Source organism: Phoxinus phoxinus (genome assembly GCF_949152265.1).
Source record: "Phoxinus phoxinus genome assembly, chromosome: 4".
Classification (NCBI taxonomy): domain Eukaryota; kingdom Metazoa; phylum Chordata; class Actinopteri; order Cypriniformes; family Leuciscidae; genus Phoxinus; species Phoxinus phoxinus.
The window spans coordinates 5,406,394-5,426,025 of NC_136879.1; the positions used below are offsets into that span (position 1 = coordinate 5,406,394).

Sequence of the window (19,632 nt, forward strand, 5' to 3'; positions counted from 1 at the left end):
TTTAGACCGCGGTGTAAACGCAGAAAGCAACCGGTCTGGGGCAAAAAAAGTTCCTGGGAAAAAAGTTCCTGGGACAAATTGTTCCGGGTAATTTCGGTGGAAACGCGGCTTTAGAGGTGATTCAGAGGCTGCTGATGAACATTGGAGCTGATACCTGCAGTGCAAAAGTGCACTCACTTAAAAATACTTTGTTAAATTAAAGATGATGTTGAGGTAAGGTGTTGTGTATTTCGACCAAAGGCCTGTGTTTGTGGTGTATTTAACAGTTTTTTCACGTTTCTACAAGTTCTATGTATCAATGGCCTGACATCAATTTTCAACAAGATTTCATGTTTTAAAGTTATTTCACAGTTAAAGGTGTATTATTGATGTGAAAAATCTTAGTGTTAGTTTACCCAAAATGAAAATTCTTTATTTTAAAATACATTTTAACCTCTAAACTTTATGAAATTGCAATATCATTTTATTTGACAGATGAATTATTGTTTTATTTTAAAATAAATGTTCACCTCTAAACTTTATGAAATTGCAATATCATTTTATTTGACTGATTAATTATTGTTTTAATTTAAAATAAATGTTCACCTCTAAACTTTATGAAATTGCAATATCATTTTATTTGACTGATTAATTATTGTTTTATTTTAAAATAAATGTTCACCTCTAAACTTTATGAAATTGCAATATCATTTTATTTGACTGATTAATTATTGTTTTAATTTAAAATAAATGTTCACCTCTAAACTTTATGAAATTGCAATATCATTTTATTTGACAGATTAATTATTGTTTTATTTCTAAATTAAATTATTTTTCTGTAATTTCTATATTCTATATAATGCTGTTTTTAGTTTGTATTTACAAATATTCAGAATTGTTTTGCCTTTCTACTAAGAGAAGTATAGCTATTAGCTGTATTTTACAGTTAAAAAGTTGTAACAAAGAAAAAAATCATGGTAATCCTTTGAATATGTTAACTGAGTTTGCCCTTAACATTTATTGATTTGCAAGGGACAATAAAATCGTTTCTATGGAAAAATCTGTTATTTATTTGGTTGAATGTGCTATTGCAAGTTGAGAAAATATGCCTAATTGAGTTAAATGAACATACATTTTAGTCCAGAATACTTGAAATAAGTTGTTGGGTCAACTATTTTAACTATGTCAACTAAACTTTTTAAGTTGAAAATACTTAGTAGATTAAGTAAATAAAACTTAACTGAGTCAAAGCAAAAAGATAACTAAAAAATGTAAGTTGAGTGCACAAATTCTTTTTTTACAGTGTACTGGCGGTTTTAGTTTCATATTTGAAGTATTATTTCTTTTTATTATTATTATTTCTAATTTCAATATTCAAAATATAGGTTTTAAAACATTAATCTCGTAGCATTATTTATGCAATTGTAATTGCAGTGTAAATACATCTAAATGCTTCAGATGCAACTTCTGAATTTGGCTTAACAAATGATGCATATATCTAATAAGATTAGAAAAAAATGGCCCCTTATTAAAGATAAAAATAAACCTGGAAATCAGTTTAATGTGGCAAATACTGCCCCTTAATGAAAAAGTTCATTTCTGTCACTGCTGTGAACTGACCGCCGCACAGAATATGAAAATCTTTGGGAGTCAGTTGACCACGACCAGCCTAAACCAGCACAAAACACACTCAGAAGAAGAGCCGTATCACAGCGTCTGACACACACTACACACGGTCAGTTATGTCATCCTGCTGTCCTGTAATTCACACCCAGGATCCATGGACAGGTCATAGAGACTCCACGGGATGGCCAACAGCAAGTGTTAATTTATACAATGTGTCACATATGTAATGATACTAGCAGTGACTGCGGTTATAACCCTGAGATGAACTACAGAAGTAAAGCCAGTGTGTCAATACATGAGACACAACCAGATTCACAACAGGACAGAATCACTCTCTAGTCCACTGTTTGTTCAGTGATAGTGAGGAAACACTGGTTAATGATTAATGCGCTCTACTAGATCAATCCATATAGAAAAACACACAGATGAAGCTTCATTTATCATAAAGATCCAGTCACATCTGCTGAGTGAACTTTATTATGTTAAATCAGTTTTCAGCTCTGATGGCGTGGTTCAGTTTTCTACTAGCCTACACATACCAAAAAATATATATATATATATAAATTAACATCAAGGTTTAAAGAACGTGGTAAATAAACATCTCGGCTCTCTTCACATGCAGCAGACTCAGGAATTAACATCTTTCTGTTCAGCTCAACGCCATAAATGAAATCAGTCAATGTGTGAATGTGAAAGTACATAATACAACATGTGCATAGTGCTCATTGTCATATTTACCAACACAACGATTTACCAACTTAATTTTACCAAGTTAAACATCACTATCGATCTAAAAGATTCTGAAATATGAAATCTTCAAAAAAGCAAGTAGTCGACAGAATGAGATATGCGTGTCTGTCCATCACAGCACCAACATAAAGTTCAGTCTGACTGAATAAACTCAACTCATACTTACATGTCTGAGCTCTTGCGTGCGGTCCCTCATGTTTCATTCAGTCAGTCTGACGCGTTTATCGCTCGCTGAGAAGAGCGTCATTATTAAGTGAGGCGAGGCGCGCCCCCTAAACCCTACAGCGCGCGACGCGTCACTCCGCGTACAGAAGCATCAACAATCTATTGTTTTAATCATTTTCTTTCATTATGCAATTATAACATTGAGAAATTACCTGGAAAGCTCTCTTCATTCCATAAACAAATGCTTCTGGCTTGGTCTCTTATTTATAAACACAACTTTTCCCCACATTCATATTTCATATGGAACAATCATAATATTCTCTATAAAAACAAGTCCATATTTTTTCAAAACTGGCATGATAACAATATTACATTAGTACGTGATCTTTTTAATGAAAATGGATGTCTATATACATATGGTGCATTTCTGGATAAATTTAATTTTCCTGTCACGCCTAAAGAATTTGCTATCGTTTTCGATGCTATTCCCACAGGTGTTATTGCATTGTTTAGAGGTTTTGATAGGACTTTGTTTGCCCCCTTACGAAAATTAACCATGGTTTTTTTGTAGTTACTATGGTTTTTTTGTAGTAACCATGATTTAACTATGGTTTTTGTAGTAAAACCATAGTAACTAGTAAATGAACCACGGTTTTACTACAATAACCGTGGTTTAACCATGGTTTTTTTGTAGTAACCATGGTTTGTTTTGTAGTAACCATGGTTTTTTTGTAGTAACCATGGTTTGTTTTGTAGTAACCATGGTTTGTTTTGTAGTAACCATGGTTTAACTATGGTTTTTGTAGTAACTACAAAATGAACCATGGTTTTACTACAATAACCTTGGTTTAGACATGGTTTTTGTGGTAAAACCATAGTAACGATAAAATTAACCATGGTTTTTGTAGTAAAGCCATAGTAACAACAAAATTAACCATGGTTTTACCATAGTAAAAACCATGGTTAATTTTGTTAAAATTCACTCTCAGAAAAAAAGGTAGGCTACACAATGGTACAAATAATGTTCCTCAAAGAACAGTTTTGTACCTTTTCAAAAAAAAACATGATTAATTTTATTAAAATTCACTCTCAGAAAAAAGGTACACAATGGTGCAAATAATGTTCCTCAAATAACAGTTTTGTACCTTTTCAAAAAAACATGGTTAATTTTGTTAAAATTCACTCTCAGAAAAAAAAGGTACACTGAAGTGAAGGTACATAATTCATAGGGACATAATATTGTTCTCACATCAAGGGTACAGTGATAGGCAATTACTGTTTCATTCATGATTGGTTGCTGTGTTGAGTATTTGGCATAGCAACAAGACGCTGATTGGTCGAAATCACTTCAGCTATAGAATTTTCCGAGCTGACAGCGGGAAGCAGGCTACACGACTGCAGCGGTCCAAGCAGGGTTTATTTTAAATATCAAACTTGAAGAAGACCAAATTTAAAGGTGAGTTCTGATAATTTATGTTTATATTTAGTTCACAAGTCGAAAATATAAATGTTTCAGCCACTTAACGTTAATTTAGCGAATTAAATTAGCTTCGCATCAAATGCTTTTTAGCCATTTGACTTGTACACTTTTTAATATTTGTAATGCAGTTATTGACTATGACTAGTATTAGTCATCGCGTATACATAATATGGCGTTTGTTCTCCATTGTCCACTATAACTGTTAACTGTTAGCTTTGCTATTAGGTATAACTTAGCAAGCAACATGAAGCTGATTGCCCGGGTCGCTGCAGCTGTTACTGCATTTTCAAATAGACCGAGAGCGGGAAGCCGAGCACGAGCACCACCATGGCGTCGCCCTCTTTATCCAGAAGAACTTTGGAGCTTGGACTCGAATTACAAGACAAAGAGAAGATTCAAAGGTGGGTTTTATGTTTAACCAAATAAAAAAAAGTAAAAAGCGTTTTATACAGCCACTCAACATGACATTAGCGAGTGTAAATAGCGTAATTAACGTTAGGTAACTTACGAATCTAGTGATATTAGCCGTCTGCAAATATATTTTAAAGCTATTGCATTTCTGTGTCATAAGTAACGTACACATTTAATACGTAATTATTGAAAACGAATGCTTAACCAGAGGTGCCATGTACTTTACATTAGTCCATAATACTGTATATGCAGTTGTTGAAGAACGTGATTGAACGCCACCGAACAGTGCACTGTTCTCTGTGTTTACATGAATGCAATTAACGTTAACGTTACCTGATTCTGCCCTAAGTCATATACATGTCATTCATTTGATCAGAAAACTTTGTTGAAACTCAGCAAATGTGTTTTTGATTTTTAGATCATGAAGATGATGGGGTAAACTGTCTCACTGATCACACATCTGAAAGTCTGACTGCATCCTCAGCTGTGAGTCAAGTATCAGTAAGTTACTATTTTTGCTATCAGTTATTTGAGTTTCTTAATCTTATGATATTATTTTTTTCTGATGAGGTAAAATTTTTAGTCCTAAGAGTTTGTTTGCCATAAAGATGTGATGTAAATCTTGATAAATCACAGTAAAACTGCACTTCAAATGAAATCTGAAAGATTTCTGTCACCTAATTATATTCACATAAAACTCTGACATTTATAAAGTATATAAATGTAACATGCACAATGGCAATGTATTTCTGTATTTTCATTTACATTTTCCATTCTATATGCGCAACATCTGGAGCAAAAATAATAATAATTATAAATCAATAATATAATAATTTGCATTACTACACTATAGCTTTAACATATAATTGAAACATACATCTGAACATTTTTATACGTTTTTAAAAATTACATAAAAAATGTGTTGCAGAAATTAGATGTTTAACATGTTCAAGCAAATATTGTAGCAAAATGATAATTAAGTTATTTTTCCTAGTTGCTTTTACACTCAAAGTTAAGGCGCTTGATGCAATGATTGCATTTTCAAATCCACATTGAATTTTGCTACGTGGGTATTTAATAAAAATTTAATCGTAAGTGTCTTAACTGTGAGTGTAAATGCAATTAAGAAAAAAAAGCATTTAAATTATCATTTTGCTACAATTTTAGCTTGAACATGTTAAAGGCATAATTCACCCAAAAATGAAAATTATTTCATTAATATTCACCATCATGTCGTTCCAAACCTGAAAGACTTTCGTTCATCTTTGGAACACAAATGAAGATCTTAATAATGAAATATGAGAGCTTTCTGATCCCCCATAGACAGCTAAGCAACTACTACTTTATCACTTTAAAAAGTTCATAAAGTGATTGTAAAACTAATCCATATGAATTGAATGGTTTAGTCTAAATTTTGTGAAGACATGATTGCTTCCTTTATGATGAACAGGTTGAATTTAGACTTTTATTCACATAAATATTAATACATTCACACATCAGTTACGGTAAACGGAAGCTCAAGCATGTTCGCTTGACATGCGAGCGCAAATGAGGTTCACTCTCGTGTGTTGCGCAGCACGTTTGAGGAAGAGGTTTGTTCTCACTTGTCAAGCATGTTCGGTTGAGCTTCTGTTTATGTTCGCTGATCATTGTTTAAAAGTGAAGAAAAGACTAAATTAAAAATATGTTCATCATATAAAGCGATCGTGTCTCTTCAGAAAATTTTAACTAAACTGCTCTATTCAAATGGATTGGTCTTACTATCTCTTTCTGAACTTTTAAAAGCGTTAAAGTGGTAGTTGCTTAGCTGTCTATGGGGGGTCAGAAAGCTCTCTGATTTAATTAAAAAGATCTTCATTTGTGTTCTGAAGATGAACGAAAGTCTTACAGGTTTGGAACGACATGAGGGTGAGTAATTAATGACAGAGTTTTCATTTTTGGGTGAACTATGCCTTTAAACATCTCTAATCATTTTTGTAATACATTTTCGTTTTAATTTTACAACTTATAATTTTTTTTAAATGTATGTTTAAATGATATGTTAAAGGATAATTCTGGTATTTAACACCTTGAGTCTATATTGTAGTTTGTTTTGGATGAACAAGAGTGATGGACAACATTTTTTTGACAATGGTTCCTCTCTCGAGTTTTTGACTATAATAGAATTGGCCATGGACCCATTTAACATTGGAGTCAATGGGCATGTCCGAAAATGTCATTAAAACAGCCAATAATGTTCGTTTACAAAACTGTTAAACTCACCGAGTGGTTAGTGGTGTTCGTTGATGATTATAAACAATATATCGTCGCAATATATGATTCCAATCCGTTTATTTTGCTATTGTGGAACTATTTTTTCAACAATGGGATTTTACAAAATGACGAATAAAACACGACAGAAACTGTATTTCGCAACACTTTTTGTTTCTGGAACATCAACTAACATCACTAATCACTCGGTGAGTTGCACAGTTTTGTAAACGAACATTATTGGCTGTTTTAATGACATTTTCGGACATGCCCATTGACTCCAATGTTAAATGGGTCCATGGCCAATTCTTTTATAGTCAAAAACTCGAGAGAGGAACCATTGTCAAAAAAATGTTTTCCACCACTCTTGTTCATCCAAAACAAACTACAATATAGACTCAAGGTGTTAAATACCGGAATTATCCTTTAAAACAAGTGTAGGAAATGGCTAATTTAATTATATTATTGAATTTGAATTGTCACTTTGCCCTAAACATTGCATAGTATGGAAAATTCTAATTTAAATAATACATTACCATTTTACATATTACATTTCAAATAGTCTTTTGCTACCTGTATGCTACCATTCTAAAGAGATTGTAAAATAATTTAAATCAAGCAGTTAAGTCAACATTTTTCTGTAGAGATACGATCGTTTTATATGATGAACAGATTTAATTTAGGCTTTTATTCACATATACATATTCATCAATTCGCACATATACATGTTGTGGTAAACGGAAGCTCAAGCGTGTTTGCTTGACGTGTGTAAACTGATGAGGTTCACTCTCGTGTGTTTCACCGCTCGTTTGAGTTCAGCAAGAACCAATGAGGTTTGTTCTCGCTTGTCAAAGCAAGTGCGGTTGAGCTTCTATTTGGGCAATGTTTACATGTGAATAAAATCCTAAATTCAATCTTATATTAATTCAATTATATAAAGCTGTATAGTCTCTTAATTCAAATGGATTAGTTTTACAATCTCTATGAACTTTTTGAAGCGTCAGAGTGGTAGTTGCATAGCTGTCAATGGAGGGACAGAAAACTCTCCCATATCATTAAAAGATCTTCATTTGTGTTCAAAAGATGAACTAAAGTCTTACAGGTTTGAAACTACATGAGGGTGAGTAATTAATAACAGAATTTCCATTTGTGGGTGTACTAACCCTTTATTAACCTAATTTAAATTTTGAAAGTATCAAAAATATTGTCCATGTGACTTGTTTATCTTATTTTTTAGTGAACATCTTGCCTTTCACCATACAGTAGCCCTAGCTCTACTTTGCACATTGATAAATCCTGATATGATGTGATAAATCCTGTTCACATTGGCCATGCTTAAATTATGCTAAAGTGAAAGCAATATATTTGTGTAAACACAATTTCTCAAACATGGGAACAAGCGTCTATCATAGAAGTGCAAAGTATGGAGGATTTGCACTGTAAAACAGGGCTGTAGCTAACATTTTACTTTTCTGGGTACTTTATATGAAGCTTTAAGTGAATCATTTAAAAATGTTTTTTTTTTTTTGTGAAACTTTTTTCTTCTGCATTTCAGTTCTTCCAGAAAATGGACGTGTGCATGCTGTGGTTGATTTAAGGTGTTTCCAGGATTCCTTAAAGGTATAGTTCAGCTAAAAATTAAAACTCTGTCATTTAATTATTCACCCTCATGCCCATTTATCTTCGGAACACAAATGAAGATATTTTTGATGAACTCCAAGAGCTTTCTGTTCCTCCATTGGGAGCCTACGCAACTAATAAATTCAAGCCACAGAAAGGTAGTAATGACACCATTAAAGTAATCCATGTGACTCCAGTAGTTTAACCGCAATTTTATAAAGCGATGCAAGTGCTTTGTTTTGCGCAAAAAACATCAATATAATTTACCTCTATGTACAAATTATTATTATCTAAAGCACATTCACGGAACAACTTCCGGTCTTTAGTCAACACAATCCACAGTGCTCCTACTGGATTGCAGGTCAGTATTTTCCTAAATAAAATGGTAAAAAAAAAATGTTTTTGCAAAAACAAACAAAGCACCCGCATCGCTTCATAAAATTGGTTAAACCACTACAGTCACATGGATTACTGCAATGATGTCTTTCCAATCGTTCTGGGCCATGAATGGGTTAGTTGCATTGCTCCCAATGGAGGGACAGAAAGCCCTCAGAATTCAAAGCCCTCTTCATTTGTGTTCCGAAGGTGAACCGAAGTGGGAGAGGGAGTGCGCTGTGATTGGCTGGTGTGAGAACCTAGCAGATCTATAACCAATACAAGTTGAATTTGAATCTAAAATCTTCTTCTGTATTGTTAATATATTTTGACATCCACACAGAATTGTGGATAAATTACAAAAATGTAATTTCTAATTATATCTTCTTTAATACAGACAAGAGAGAGTGTGAAACCATCAGCTGTTTGCCAGGTAAATAGTGAAGTCGTAGTGAATACCATTAATAAACATAATGATTAAATGGTATGCACTGTATATCTCAATTTGTTTTCTTTTAAAATCGTTTTTGTGTGTGTGTGTGTGTGTGTGTGTCTGTGTGTGTGTCCAGCCTGCCAAAAAAGACCTGTCCTATCTATACCAACAGGAAAGAAATAATTATTGGACTGGAAGAAAGTGAGTTCTATTGGCAATTCGAGTGTATTAGTGGTAAGTACATTTACAAACCAATTAATCTTTGTCTAAAAAAAGTCAGTATAACTCCCCAAATAAAATATGGTAAACATTAAAGGGATAAATAACTTACCAAAAAATATTTTATATCTGTCGTCATCTACTCTCATGTTTTTTCAGACCTTTATGACTCTGTGGAACATAGGGCTGGATGATATGGGCAAAATTTATATCACAATATATTTATTCATTTCGGTCAATACGATATAATTCCGATATCGATATGAACAATATAAAAGCCTCAGAAAAAACTGCCAAGAACGTCCACAATTAATGTCTGTAGGCCTACCTACAAACTTCTGAAAAATGTATTTGCCAAGTCTCTGAAACCTATAAAACTTTATGATAAAAAAATGGTCCAAATAAATTATTGTTAATATTTTATTTGTATTTAGCCTTCATACAAGAAATGTAAAATCACTGTCAAATAAACATAAGTTAATTACTCATAAGTTAATAAGCTATAGGCTAACATTGATTATATTATTCTTATAGATTGAAAATAAATATTCTTATATAGAGAATATAGAAAATAAATATTCTTATAGATTGAAGTGCTTCAGCCAGGATAAAGAATATGAAATGTGCTCAGAGTTGCTGCAGAAAAAAAAAAAGTGAGCTACAACAAACATGTTGCTGAGGGACATTGAGTGTTGATGACGCACTGAATTAATTTTGATTGATGAATCTGAATGTAGTGTTTACATGAACGCTAAACACGTGATCGGATTGTTGTGCGCGTTTGTCACAAGCTTCAAATCAGAATAGATTTTTGTTTACATGCACACACTGCACAGATATAGTTTACAGCTGTTTGCACATAATAACTCCATTCCCGAATCCACCATTTTTGTCCGACAAAGCAGTCAGGAGAGTTAACTTAGTAGATTAACATTGGAGGATTTGAACTTGAGAAGCGGAGTGTACTGACGTCTTTACGCGGTTAAAACAACATTCCTTCTGATGTTCATTCATTTAATGTTTATTTGATGCAATAAATTAACTAGAAGGAAGAGATGATCGGTTCACGAGCAGCTTTAACTGAGGCGACACAGCGATCTGTCACACACATTAAAGAGCCACAAAACGCTATTTATTGTTTAAATTTCTTGCCAAAATTGTCAAATTTGAAAGTTGAGACTTCGTTTAATATCAAAAGTATGCTGGTCTGTCGGTGTGTTGTCAGTGTCTCTGCTCCGCTATGTGTTTTTCACTGCGTGAGAACATGGAGTAGTGTGAGAGAGCGGCCGGCGTGGCTTGTGGGTCTTTGCAAACGGTCAATTTGGAGACAATGAACATATGAACTGCTGTGCCGTGCTGCTTATATTTATCACGCATAAAAAATGTAAATGTAGCCCATGCCTGTAATCTATATAGAAAAATCGGAAATGTGTTTAAAAATCATATAACCGTTATTTAGAAAAAATATATTGCGATATATATTGATATTGAATTATTGTCCAGCCCTAGTGGAACACAAAACGTGAACTTTGGAAGAATGTTCTGATCTGTTCTTTCCATGTAGGGAAATTTAACAGAGCCAATATTTTTTTCAACTGTAAACGGAATAAAAAATAACCCTAAAATAGGTCCACATGACTCATGCACTGTTTTCCAGGTTGAAACAATACAATAGCTTTGGGTGAGAAAAACCCTTTCTTGATTATCTGTCTGGGTATTTCTCAATTCTTTATTATTATGTATTTAAGATTGTATTGAGTGTCTAGAGCTCTATGCCTTGGTTTGAGTAGAGACATCTGTAACCAACAAATACATTCTCCATCTCTTTTGTCCTTTATTCCAACCCATTTTCTCTTTCGTGAAATTATGTATATATGAGACTAGTACTTTTTGCTAATAATGTATGGGTTATTTATGAAAACACTGGCTGAATGGACATTATTGCACTTGGACATTATTACATGGCTACTCGATAGTGCAACTGACCAATAACAGTTGAGTATTCCAGCTTGTGTGTTAATGTGGTGTGTGTTCTTCTCATTTTAGCTCCTGCGTCCATTTGGGCTGAAGGTCGAGACAGAACCAAACCAAAGCTGGACTGTAATCTACTGGCCATATGACAGACTTCACACTGACAACTACCGGCGTGGATGCTGCATCACATGCTTTTCAACAAGAACTTTCACCTAGAATTTAAAGTGTGGAGTATTCATCATGAGGAGACTCAATGTCTTCATCTCTTGTGAGTGGATATCATTTAAAACATTCTTGAAAGAACTGCTCATTTCTTCTGAATTTATAGTATTTATTGTTCTTGTGAAGTAATATTGTTGTAATTGTGGTAATGTATATACAGTATAAATTGCAAACATGCTTGTGTCGGACACGTGTTCACAGGTTATAGATGACATGTGTATTTAAAGGTGCTCTAAGTCATGTTTATTTGTACAAGATGTTATTTTTGTATCTAAATCATTATTGCAGTGGAACAAATTGCTATTTATTTATTTGTAAATTAGAAACTGAATTTTTAACCATTGCACAGCACCACTTTATCACCAATCATTTTTTATAACTTTGTAGTTTATTGTTTTGTCACATGTGAGAACAAATGCAAGTTTATATTTTCTTTCAGATTATGTAATTTTTGTAATAAAGTCTATATCATTGAATGAGAACTTCTTTCTGTTGTTATTTTGTAGATGTTTGTTGTGACAGAATGGCTTAAATGTAATTTCAAGATAATTTGGTAAAACTGCAGTTTTACTATAGTATTACTACAATATGAACCATGGAATCAAAACCATGGTTTTTAAAAATACCAGTTACTACAGTCATGGTTACTATGGTTTTATTGTAGTAAAACTATGGTATCAAAACCATGGTTTTTAAAAATACCAGTTACTACAGTCATGGTTACTATGATTTTATTGTAGTAAAACTATGGTATCAAAACCATGGTTTTTAAAAAATACCAGTTACTACAGTCATGGTTTGGTTACTATAATTTTACTGTAGTAAAACCATGGTATCAAAACCATGGTTTTCAAAAACCATGGTTCGCACCAAAATACCACGAAATACTACAGTCATAGTTAACTACAGTTTTACTGTAGTAAAACCATGGTTAATTTTCGTAAGGGCCACTCCTCCTGTTCTAGATCCCACTCAAACAATGGTGGGCAAGATTTGTCTAGTTCCATATTCTAATAACAGGTCTATTCGGGCTCTCTTTCAGAAAGATATAGTAACCAAATCGTATGCAATTGTCTATTGGAGCAATTTTGTGAATATTGTGGATTGGAGAAAAGTTTGGTTATTGCCACATAAATATCTTATTGTAAATAAAGTCAGAGAAGTCTCATTTAAATTAATTCATAGATTCTATCCAGTGAAAAGTTATCTAAAAAAGTTTAAACCTGACATTGACATACAATGTGAGTTCTGTAATGAACAAGATGAAACTACTGTACATTTGTTTTGGGACTGTAACTATACAAAAACATTTTGGAAGAGCTTTTGCAGGTATGTTACTGATTTTGTGTACCCTCATTTTTCTTTATTTTGGAAATATGTTTTATTTGGTTTTATTAAAGGAACACTTCACCCATTTGCATTAGACTTTGTATCTTTAGAAACCCAGTCACATTTTCTAATGGTCATGGTTTATTCCCTTATTTTCCCCTGAGATGGGAGAAATAAGGATTTAAGTGTTCCACTTCCTGCTTTTTATGACGCAAAAATCGTCAATTTGCGTCATAAAAAGCAGGAAGTCAAATTTCTTTGAATAAGGGTAAGACTACAAACACTAGCTCATCATTTATCCAGTAGAAGGCGCTGTTCCGCATGTTTTCAACCCGCCCATAGAGGGATCTCACTCACAGAATGTACATATAGTGTCAGCCATTCTTTATTTGGAAGCTAAGCTAAAAGTTTCTTATTCTGTGGAGAAAGCTGAGTAGTAGCGGTGACCATCCTCTTTTTCCCGGACATGTCCGGCCGTCGAGATCGTCCAAAATGTCCAGGATTCGGCTTTTGCTTTCTGCAGTCGCATTCATAACGTTAGTTTACATGCACACCTTTTGTTTCAATCTAACTGAATTCATTCCGATTGGTGAATCTGAATGTAGTGTTTACATGAACGCTAAACAAGTGATCGTTTGATGTGCGTTTTAACATTGCTAGGAAAATTCCCGCTCCTCCGTGAGAGATACGAGACCGGTGCGTCTCACAGGCGCCGGCGCCACTCATCAGTAATCACGCCACCGGGCTCGCATCGTTCTCCGCGGCCGTCAGTCTCGTTCCTGCTCGTCACAGTAAACATGAGGAATGGCGACTGAAGAACGCAAAAGCCGAATCCTGGACATTTTGGGCGACATCAAAATACTGGGCAGACTCACGGAGACTCACTAGTAGCATAGCCTTGTTGTTTACTGCGATCTCTTACCGGTAGGCGTGGCCTACTAGGGCAGCAAAGCAAGTGCATTCTGGGAGTTGTTGTCTTTCATCCCCATAAGCCAAAAATACATTTTCTGGCTTTTCTCAGTCTAGAAGGCTCCAAATTCAAAAATAATTTCACATTTCTTCTTCATAAATGACCCATTTTAAATACACATTCATCTTTCCAGAGGTGAAGTGTTCCTTTAATACGGAGAAAAACTTTGAGAAAGAATTTTACTTTATAAATTTATTACTTCTCCTAGCAAAATTTTATATTCATAAATGTAAATTTTCCAATCAAAAACCTTTATTCAAAGTTTTTCTCATCGACTTTCACCAGTACCTTCAAACGCTTTCTGTTTCAGAGAAGACCAAAGCAAGGAAAACATTGTCCTGTTGTGCTCTCTTCAAAATCCCCCGTTAAATATTGTCGCGTTTTCTTGTCCTAACATGCTCTATTTGAATGTATAACCTTTTATTATATGATTTTATATATTATTTAATATTATTTTTATTGCAGTTGTATGTATATATATATAGTTTATTTTAGTTTTTTAGTTTTTTTTTTTTTTCTCTTCCTTTTCTCCTCTGGTATTTGTTCTGATTATTGTATTTCATGTTGATAATAAAAAAAAATAAAAATAAAAATAAAATAAAAAATAATAATTTAAAAAAAAAAAAAAAAAAAAATCTATTGTTTTAATGCTCGAATAACAATTACATAAAGAACATTATCCGGGGACTACCCGCAAGTCAATTTTACTTTATTTACATGGGACGGGTAAGTCCAGTCCAAGGAGGCTTCCATGTCGCTCAGAGCAAGCGTCACGTGACTGAGACGGACACGGCGATCAGTGAGAGGCACTGGTCACTGTCCCGGCAGATTTGAAAGGCTGCACTGCACGATACTTCATAATGCAAGATCATACTCATGCCGAGCCACAGGAGAAGGAATCTGTGTAGCCAAAAAAGCCCAAAATTTAATGTAAAAGGAAACGTGACCGGCGAATTAAAAAAACAAGGGTATATATCGGGATAGCTTTTCCCAGGTGGAAAGAGCTAATGAAGGAGAAAGACTCTGAAAGGGACGCTGAAGTTTCCTGCTTTCTTCTCGAGTGGTAATGTTACATTTCAAGCTTTTTTCATTGCTTGGTTGTGTAATTCAAGGCAGCATAACAGTAGAACATGTAGCGTATAGTTAAACGTGATGAAGGGCTATTGTTCATAGTTCATCGCTTCTTGGCACATAACGGCTACCGTAGTTGCAACACGCGTTTGAAAAAGCGAGGCGCTAGAGAGCACTATCCGCTTGAATGCATAATACAATTTCACCGCTAGATGGGAGAAATTCCTACACACTGTGTAGCTTTTAGTTTTCTAAGAAAAAGAAAGCTTGTTCTGTAAAGGGAACTAAAGTTCCAGGGTGACACACGGACTGTTTTTGGAAGGTGACACATATGTTCCCAGTAAAGGTTCCTGAAACGTATGAGCTCGCTCTCGGTGTCTTTATTAAGTGCATACACCCGGCATACCTAACAAAACATGGTGTCAGAAGTAAAACGGAGAGGAGAAGGAAAGTAGAAAGACGAACTAAACCTGTGAAGCAAAGCAACGTCCCGAAAAAGGAAGGAAGATGGACGGAGAAGCAACGGCGCAACAGTTAGCTCCACAGCTAGCGCCGCCAGGCAAGTTCAACTTCTCCAATGCTAACGAATGGCCGAGATGGTTTAAGCGATTCGAACGCTACAGAATAGCGGCAGGATTGGATAAACAATCGTCCGAGTTTCAAGTGAATGCCTTTATGTATGCAGCCGGCGACGATGCCGAAGATATCCTAAAAGTGTTACCCCTCACAGACGAACAAAAGAAGTCCTACGATGCGGTTACAGAGGCTTTCACGGCGCACTGTGTTAGCAAGCGGAACGTTATTTTCGAAAGAGCACGCTTCAACAGACGAAACCAAGAGCCCGGTGAGAGTGTTGAGTCTTTTATAACAGCGGTGCACATGCTGGCCGAACACTGTGAATTTGGGGTATTGAGAGAACAGTTAATAAGGGACCGAATTGTGGTTGGCATTAGTGATGCTAAATTATCAGAAAGTTTACAGTTGGACGCTGATTTGACACTAGCTAAAGCCATGACAAGAGTGAGACAGAGCGCAGCAGTAAAAAAACAGCAGCCAGTGTTACGAGGGACAGAGCAAGCGTCCGGACAGGTTGAAACAATACAGCAAAAACACACAAAATGGCGGAAAGCGGCCAATGTGAAAGATAAACCAGAGTCAAAGACATCTGGATGTAGCAGGTGTGGATTTTCAAGGAAACATCTGTGGAAGGACTGCCCCGCCCGTGATGCAGAGTGCAGGAGTTGTCACAAAAAGGGACACTTTGCAAAAAAAAAAGCAGATTGACTGGGGGGGTCCATGACATCTCAGAGGCACAAATGGGGAACAAAAACGAGGAGGATTTTGCTTTCCTAGGAGAGGTGGGCTCTGAGGGGGAGGACGAGTGGATAGAGACAGTGCAGTTAAATGGAGAAGCAACTGTTTTCAAACTGGATACTGGAGCAAGTGTTACAGCAATTCCAAGCAGCAGCTACTCCATTAAAAAGTATGGGACACTGCAACCGCCACTCAAAGTGCTGTATGGACCAGGAAACTACAGACTGGAAGTAAAAGGACGCTTTAAAGGGGAGCTGAGTCACGAAAAGGTAACAACAGAACAAGATATTTATGTTGTTAAAGATTTGACTAAGGCGCTACTGGGCCTTCCTGCTATAAAAGTACTCAAGCTAATAAGGCGTGTCCACACTGTACAAACCCAGCAAGAGGATTTTAAGGCGCAGTACCCTACAGTGTTTTCAGGCTTGGGAAAATTAAAGGAGCCCTACAAAATAGAACTGGAGCCAGGCGCTGTTCCGTACACTTTGTCATCGCCACGCCGCGTGCCTCTACCACTGCGAGAGAAGGTACAGGCGGAGCTGAAGCGTATGGAGGACATGGGAGTGATTACAAAGGTGACCCGGCCCACACCCTGGTGCGCAGGCATGGTGGTGGCACCAAAAGCTCAGCCTGGAAAGATTCGGCTGTGCGTAGACTTGACGCACTTGAACCAGTGGGTGCGGAGAGAGAGACACATTCTCCCAGCAGTAGACCACACACTAGCCATGCTGGCCGGGGCAAAAGTGTTCACGAAGTTGGACGCAACCTCCGGTTTCTGGCAGATCCCGTTGTCGGAGGAGAGCCAGCTCCTCACCACATTCATCACCCCATTTGGGCGATATGCATTTAATCGCCTACCATTTGGGATCTCATCAGCCCCGGAGCACTTCCAGCGTCGTATGTCACAGATGTTGGAGGGGTGCGATGGAGTGGTGTGTCATGCAGACGACATAGTCGTGTATGGGGAGGACATACAGCAGCACAACGAGAGACTGCACCAGGTGCTGAAGAGACTGAGGGCGGAAGGACTCACGCTGAATGAAAAATGTGAGTTTACAAAAGATAACATCATGTTTGTGGGTCATCGTGTTACAGCAGGTGGCGTGACGCCGGATCCAGATAAGGTCAGAGCCATCATGGAGATGCCCGAACCAAAGGGAGTAGAAGACGTGAGGCGAGTGATGGGGATGGTGAACTATCTGGGCAAGTTTTTACCCCACCTGGCGTCATACACCAGGCCAATTAAAGACCTGCTCTGTGGGAAGAATGAGTGGTTCTGGGGAGCGCCACAGAGGGAGGCGTTTCAAAGACTTAAAATAGAACTGAGCTCGCCACGGGTGCTGGCCTCGTATTCAACAACCGCAGAGACGTGTGTGTCGGCGGACGCCTCATCCTTTGGTCTGGGCGCCGTGCTCAGCCAACAACAGAGTGATGGAACGTGGAGGCCCATCATGTTTATCTCCAGAGGCCTGTCAGAGGCCGAAAAACATTATGCACAGATTGAAAAGGAGGCTTTGGCTGCGACGTGGGCATGTGAAAGGTTGACGCCTTACCTCATGGGACTGAAGTTCAGGTTAGAGACAGACCATAAACCTCTAGTGCCACTCCTGAGTACCAAGGCGCTAGATGAACTCCCTCCCAGGGTGCTGAGATTCAGGCTGAGACTGATGAAGTTCACGTTCGACATTGTGCATGTGCCAGGCAAGCGGTTAATAACAGCAGACACATTATCAAGAGCCCCTGTAGAACAAACACTCACACAGGAGGAAAAGGATAACGAGGCAGTGGTTAAAGTTTTTGTGGATGCTGTCATCCAAAGCCTTCCCGCCACTGAAACAAAACTGCAGGTAATACAAGAACGACAAAAAACTGACCCTGTGTGTGCAAAACTCATCAGATACTGTAAGATAGGCTGCCCGGAGAAAAATGCCCTTTCTCCAGAGCTGAGGACATACTGGCCTGAAAGAGCGACACTAACGTTAGCAGGTGAGCTGCTTGTCAGGGGCCAAAGAATTGTCATTCCCCATGACATGAGACAGGATATCCTCAACAACCTCCACAGTGGCCATCAAGGTATTGTCAAGTGCAGAGCGAGAGCACACCAGTCTGTCTGGTGGCCAGGACTGTCAGCACATATCAGTCAGCTGGTGGAGAACTGTAACATATGCTCACAGCACAGGACAGAGCACAGGGAGCCTCTGCTGACCACCCCGGTACAGGAGAGACCCTGGCAAAGAGTGGGCACCGACTTGTTCTTCTGGGAGAAGAAGACTTATCTCCTTGTAGTGGACTATTTCTCACGTTACATTGAAGTTGCCCACCTCAATATTGCCTCAGCAAACACAGTCATTGCAGCTCTGAAAGAAGCATTTAGCCGCCACGGGATACCGGACACAGTTGTGTCTGATAATGGACCACAATACAGCTGTGGGGTGTTCAGAGACTTTTCCATGGAGTATGGGTTTACACACATCACGAGCAGCCCAAGATACCCACAAGCGAATGGAGAGGCAGAGCGTGCGGTGGCAACTATAAAAGGACTGTGGAAAGGAGGTGGTGAGAAACTAAAAGCTTTGATGGTGTATCGAGCCACACCACTGGGGTGTGGTTACTCCCCTGCACAACTCCTTATGGGCCGACAGCTACGCACGACCATACCTCAGCTCCCAGCATCCCTGCTGCCCCGCTGGCCAAACATCAGAGGGTTCAAGAAGGTGGAAAAGCGGTCGAAAGAAAAACAACAACTCCGCTACAACCTGCGTCATAGAGCCCGCCCCCTGCTGCCTTTGCAGCCGGGTCAAAATGTGTGGCTCCCAAGAGAGGAGAAACAAGGGACAGTCGTTCAGAAGGCTACAACACCCAGGTCTTACATCATTCACACAGATGAAGGACAGATCAGGAGAAACCGAACACACCTACGTATGGTGCACCAACCACAACCTCAGGTGCAGCTGGATAAGACTGTTACAACTACAGAGTCAGACAACCAGGGCACACACCAAAATGAGAACACTGACACAGACAATCACAGACAGACAGTGACATCCAACACCCCGTATGTGACAATCTCAGGAAGAGTGTCACGGCCGCCAGAGCGTCTGAATTTGTGAGAGACTGGGGGGGGGGAGTGTAAGAAAAAAAAAAAAAGTAGTAGTATTCTAGAAATGTTCTGTTGTGAAAGGTTCTGTTGGACAAGAATTTCCCGATATGTGAGTAGTGCTTTTAAGGGCTGTTGTCAGAAGTTAGAGGGGGGGATTCTTACTTAAGAGGGGAGGTGTTCTGTAAAGGGAACTAAAGTTCCAGGGTGACACACGGACTGTTTTTGGAAGGTGACACATATGTTCCCAGTAAAGGTTCCTGAAACGTATGAGCTCGCTCTCGGTGTCTTTATTAAGTGCATACACCCGGCATACCTAACAAAACAAAGCTTAAATGCAAACCGTA

General features: G+C 37.5%; 1 protein-coding gene and 1 long non-coding RNA gene across 5 annotated transcripts in view; one reads left to right on the plus strand and one right to left on the minus strand.

The window, feature by feature from the left end:
- stx1a (syntaxin 1A (brain)) overlaps nt 1-2,566 on the minus strand; it is a 41,805-nt gene extending 39,239 nt beyond the window's left edge. For both annotated transcript variants that reach the window (XM_079608891.1, XM_079608892.1), the window contains exon 1: nt 2,522-2,566. In XM_079608891.1, the coding sequence (XP_079465017.1) occupies nt 2,522-2,551 (30 nt within the window). In that variant the 5' untranslated portion in view covers nt 2,552-2,566. The remainder of the gene's footprint in view (nt 1-2,521) is intronic.
- A 637-nt stretch (nt 2,567-3,203) lies between these two features.
- LOC306996532 lies at nt 3,204-11,706 on the plus strand. Of its 3 annotated transcripts, none has more exons than XR_013797111.1 (7): nt 3,204-3,976; nt 4,226-4,401; nt 4,830-4,897; nt 8,217-8,281; nt 9,054-9,089; nt 9,226-9,323; nt 11,355-11,706. It is a non-coding gene; the product is annotated as an uncharacterized lncRNA (long non-coding RNA). The 3 variants fall into 3 exon arrangements; XR_013797112.1 differs by having other exon boundaries at nt 3,206-3,976; nt 4,273-4,401; XR_013797113.1 differs by having other exon boundaries at nt 3,208-3,976; nt 4,295-4,401.
- The last annotated feature ends 7,926 nt before the right edge of the window (nt 11,707-19,632 follow it).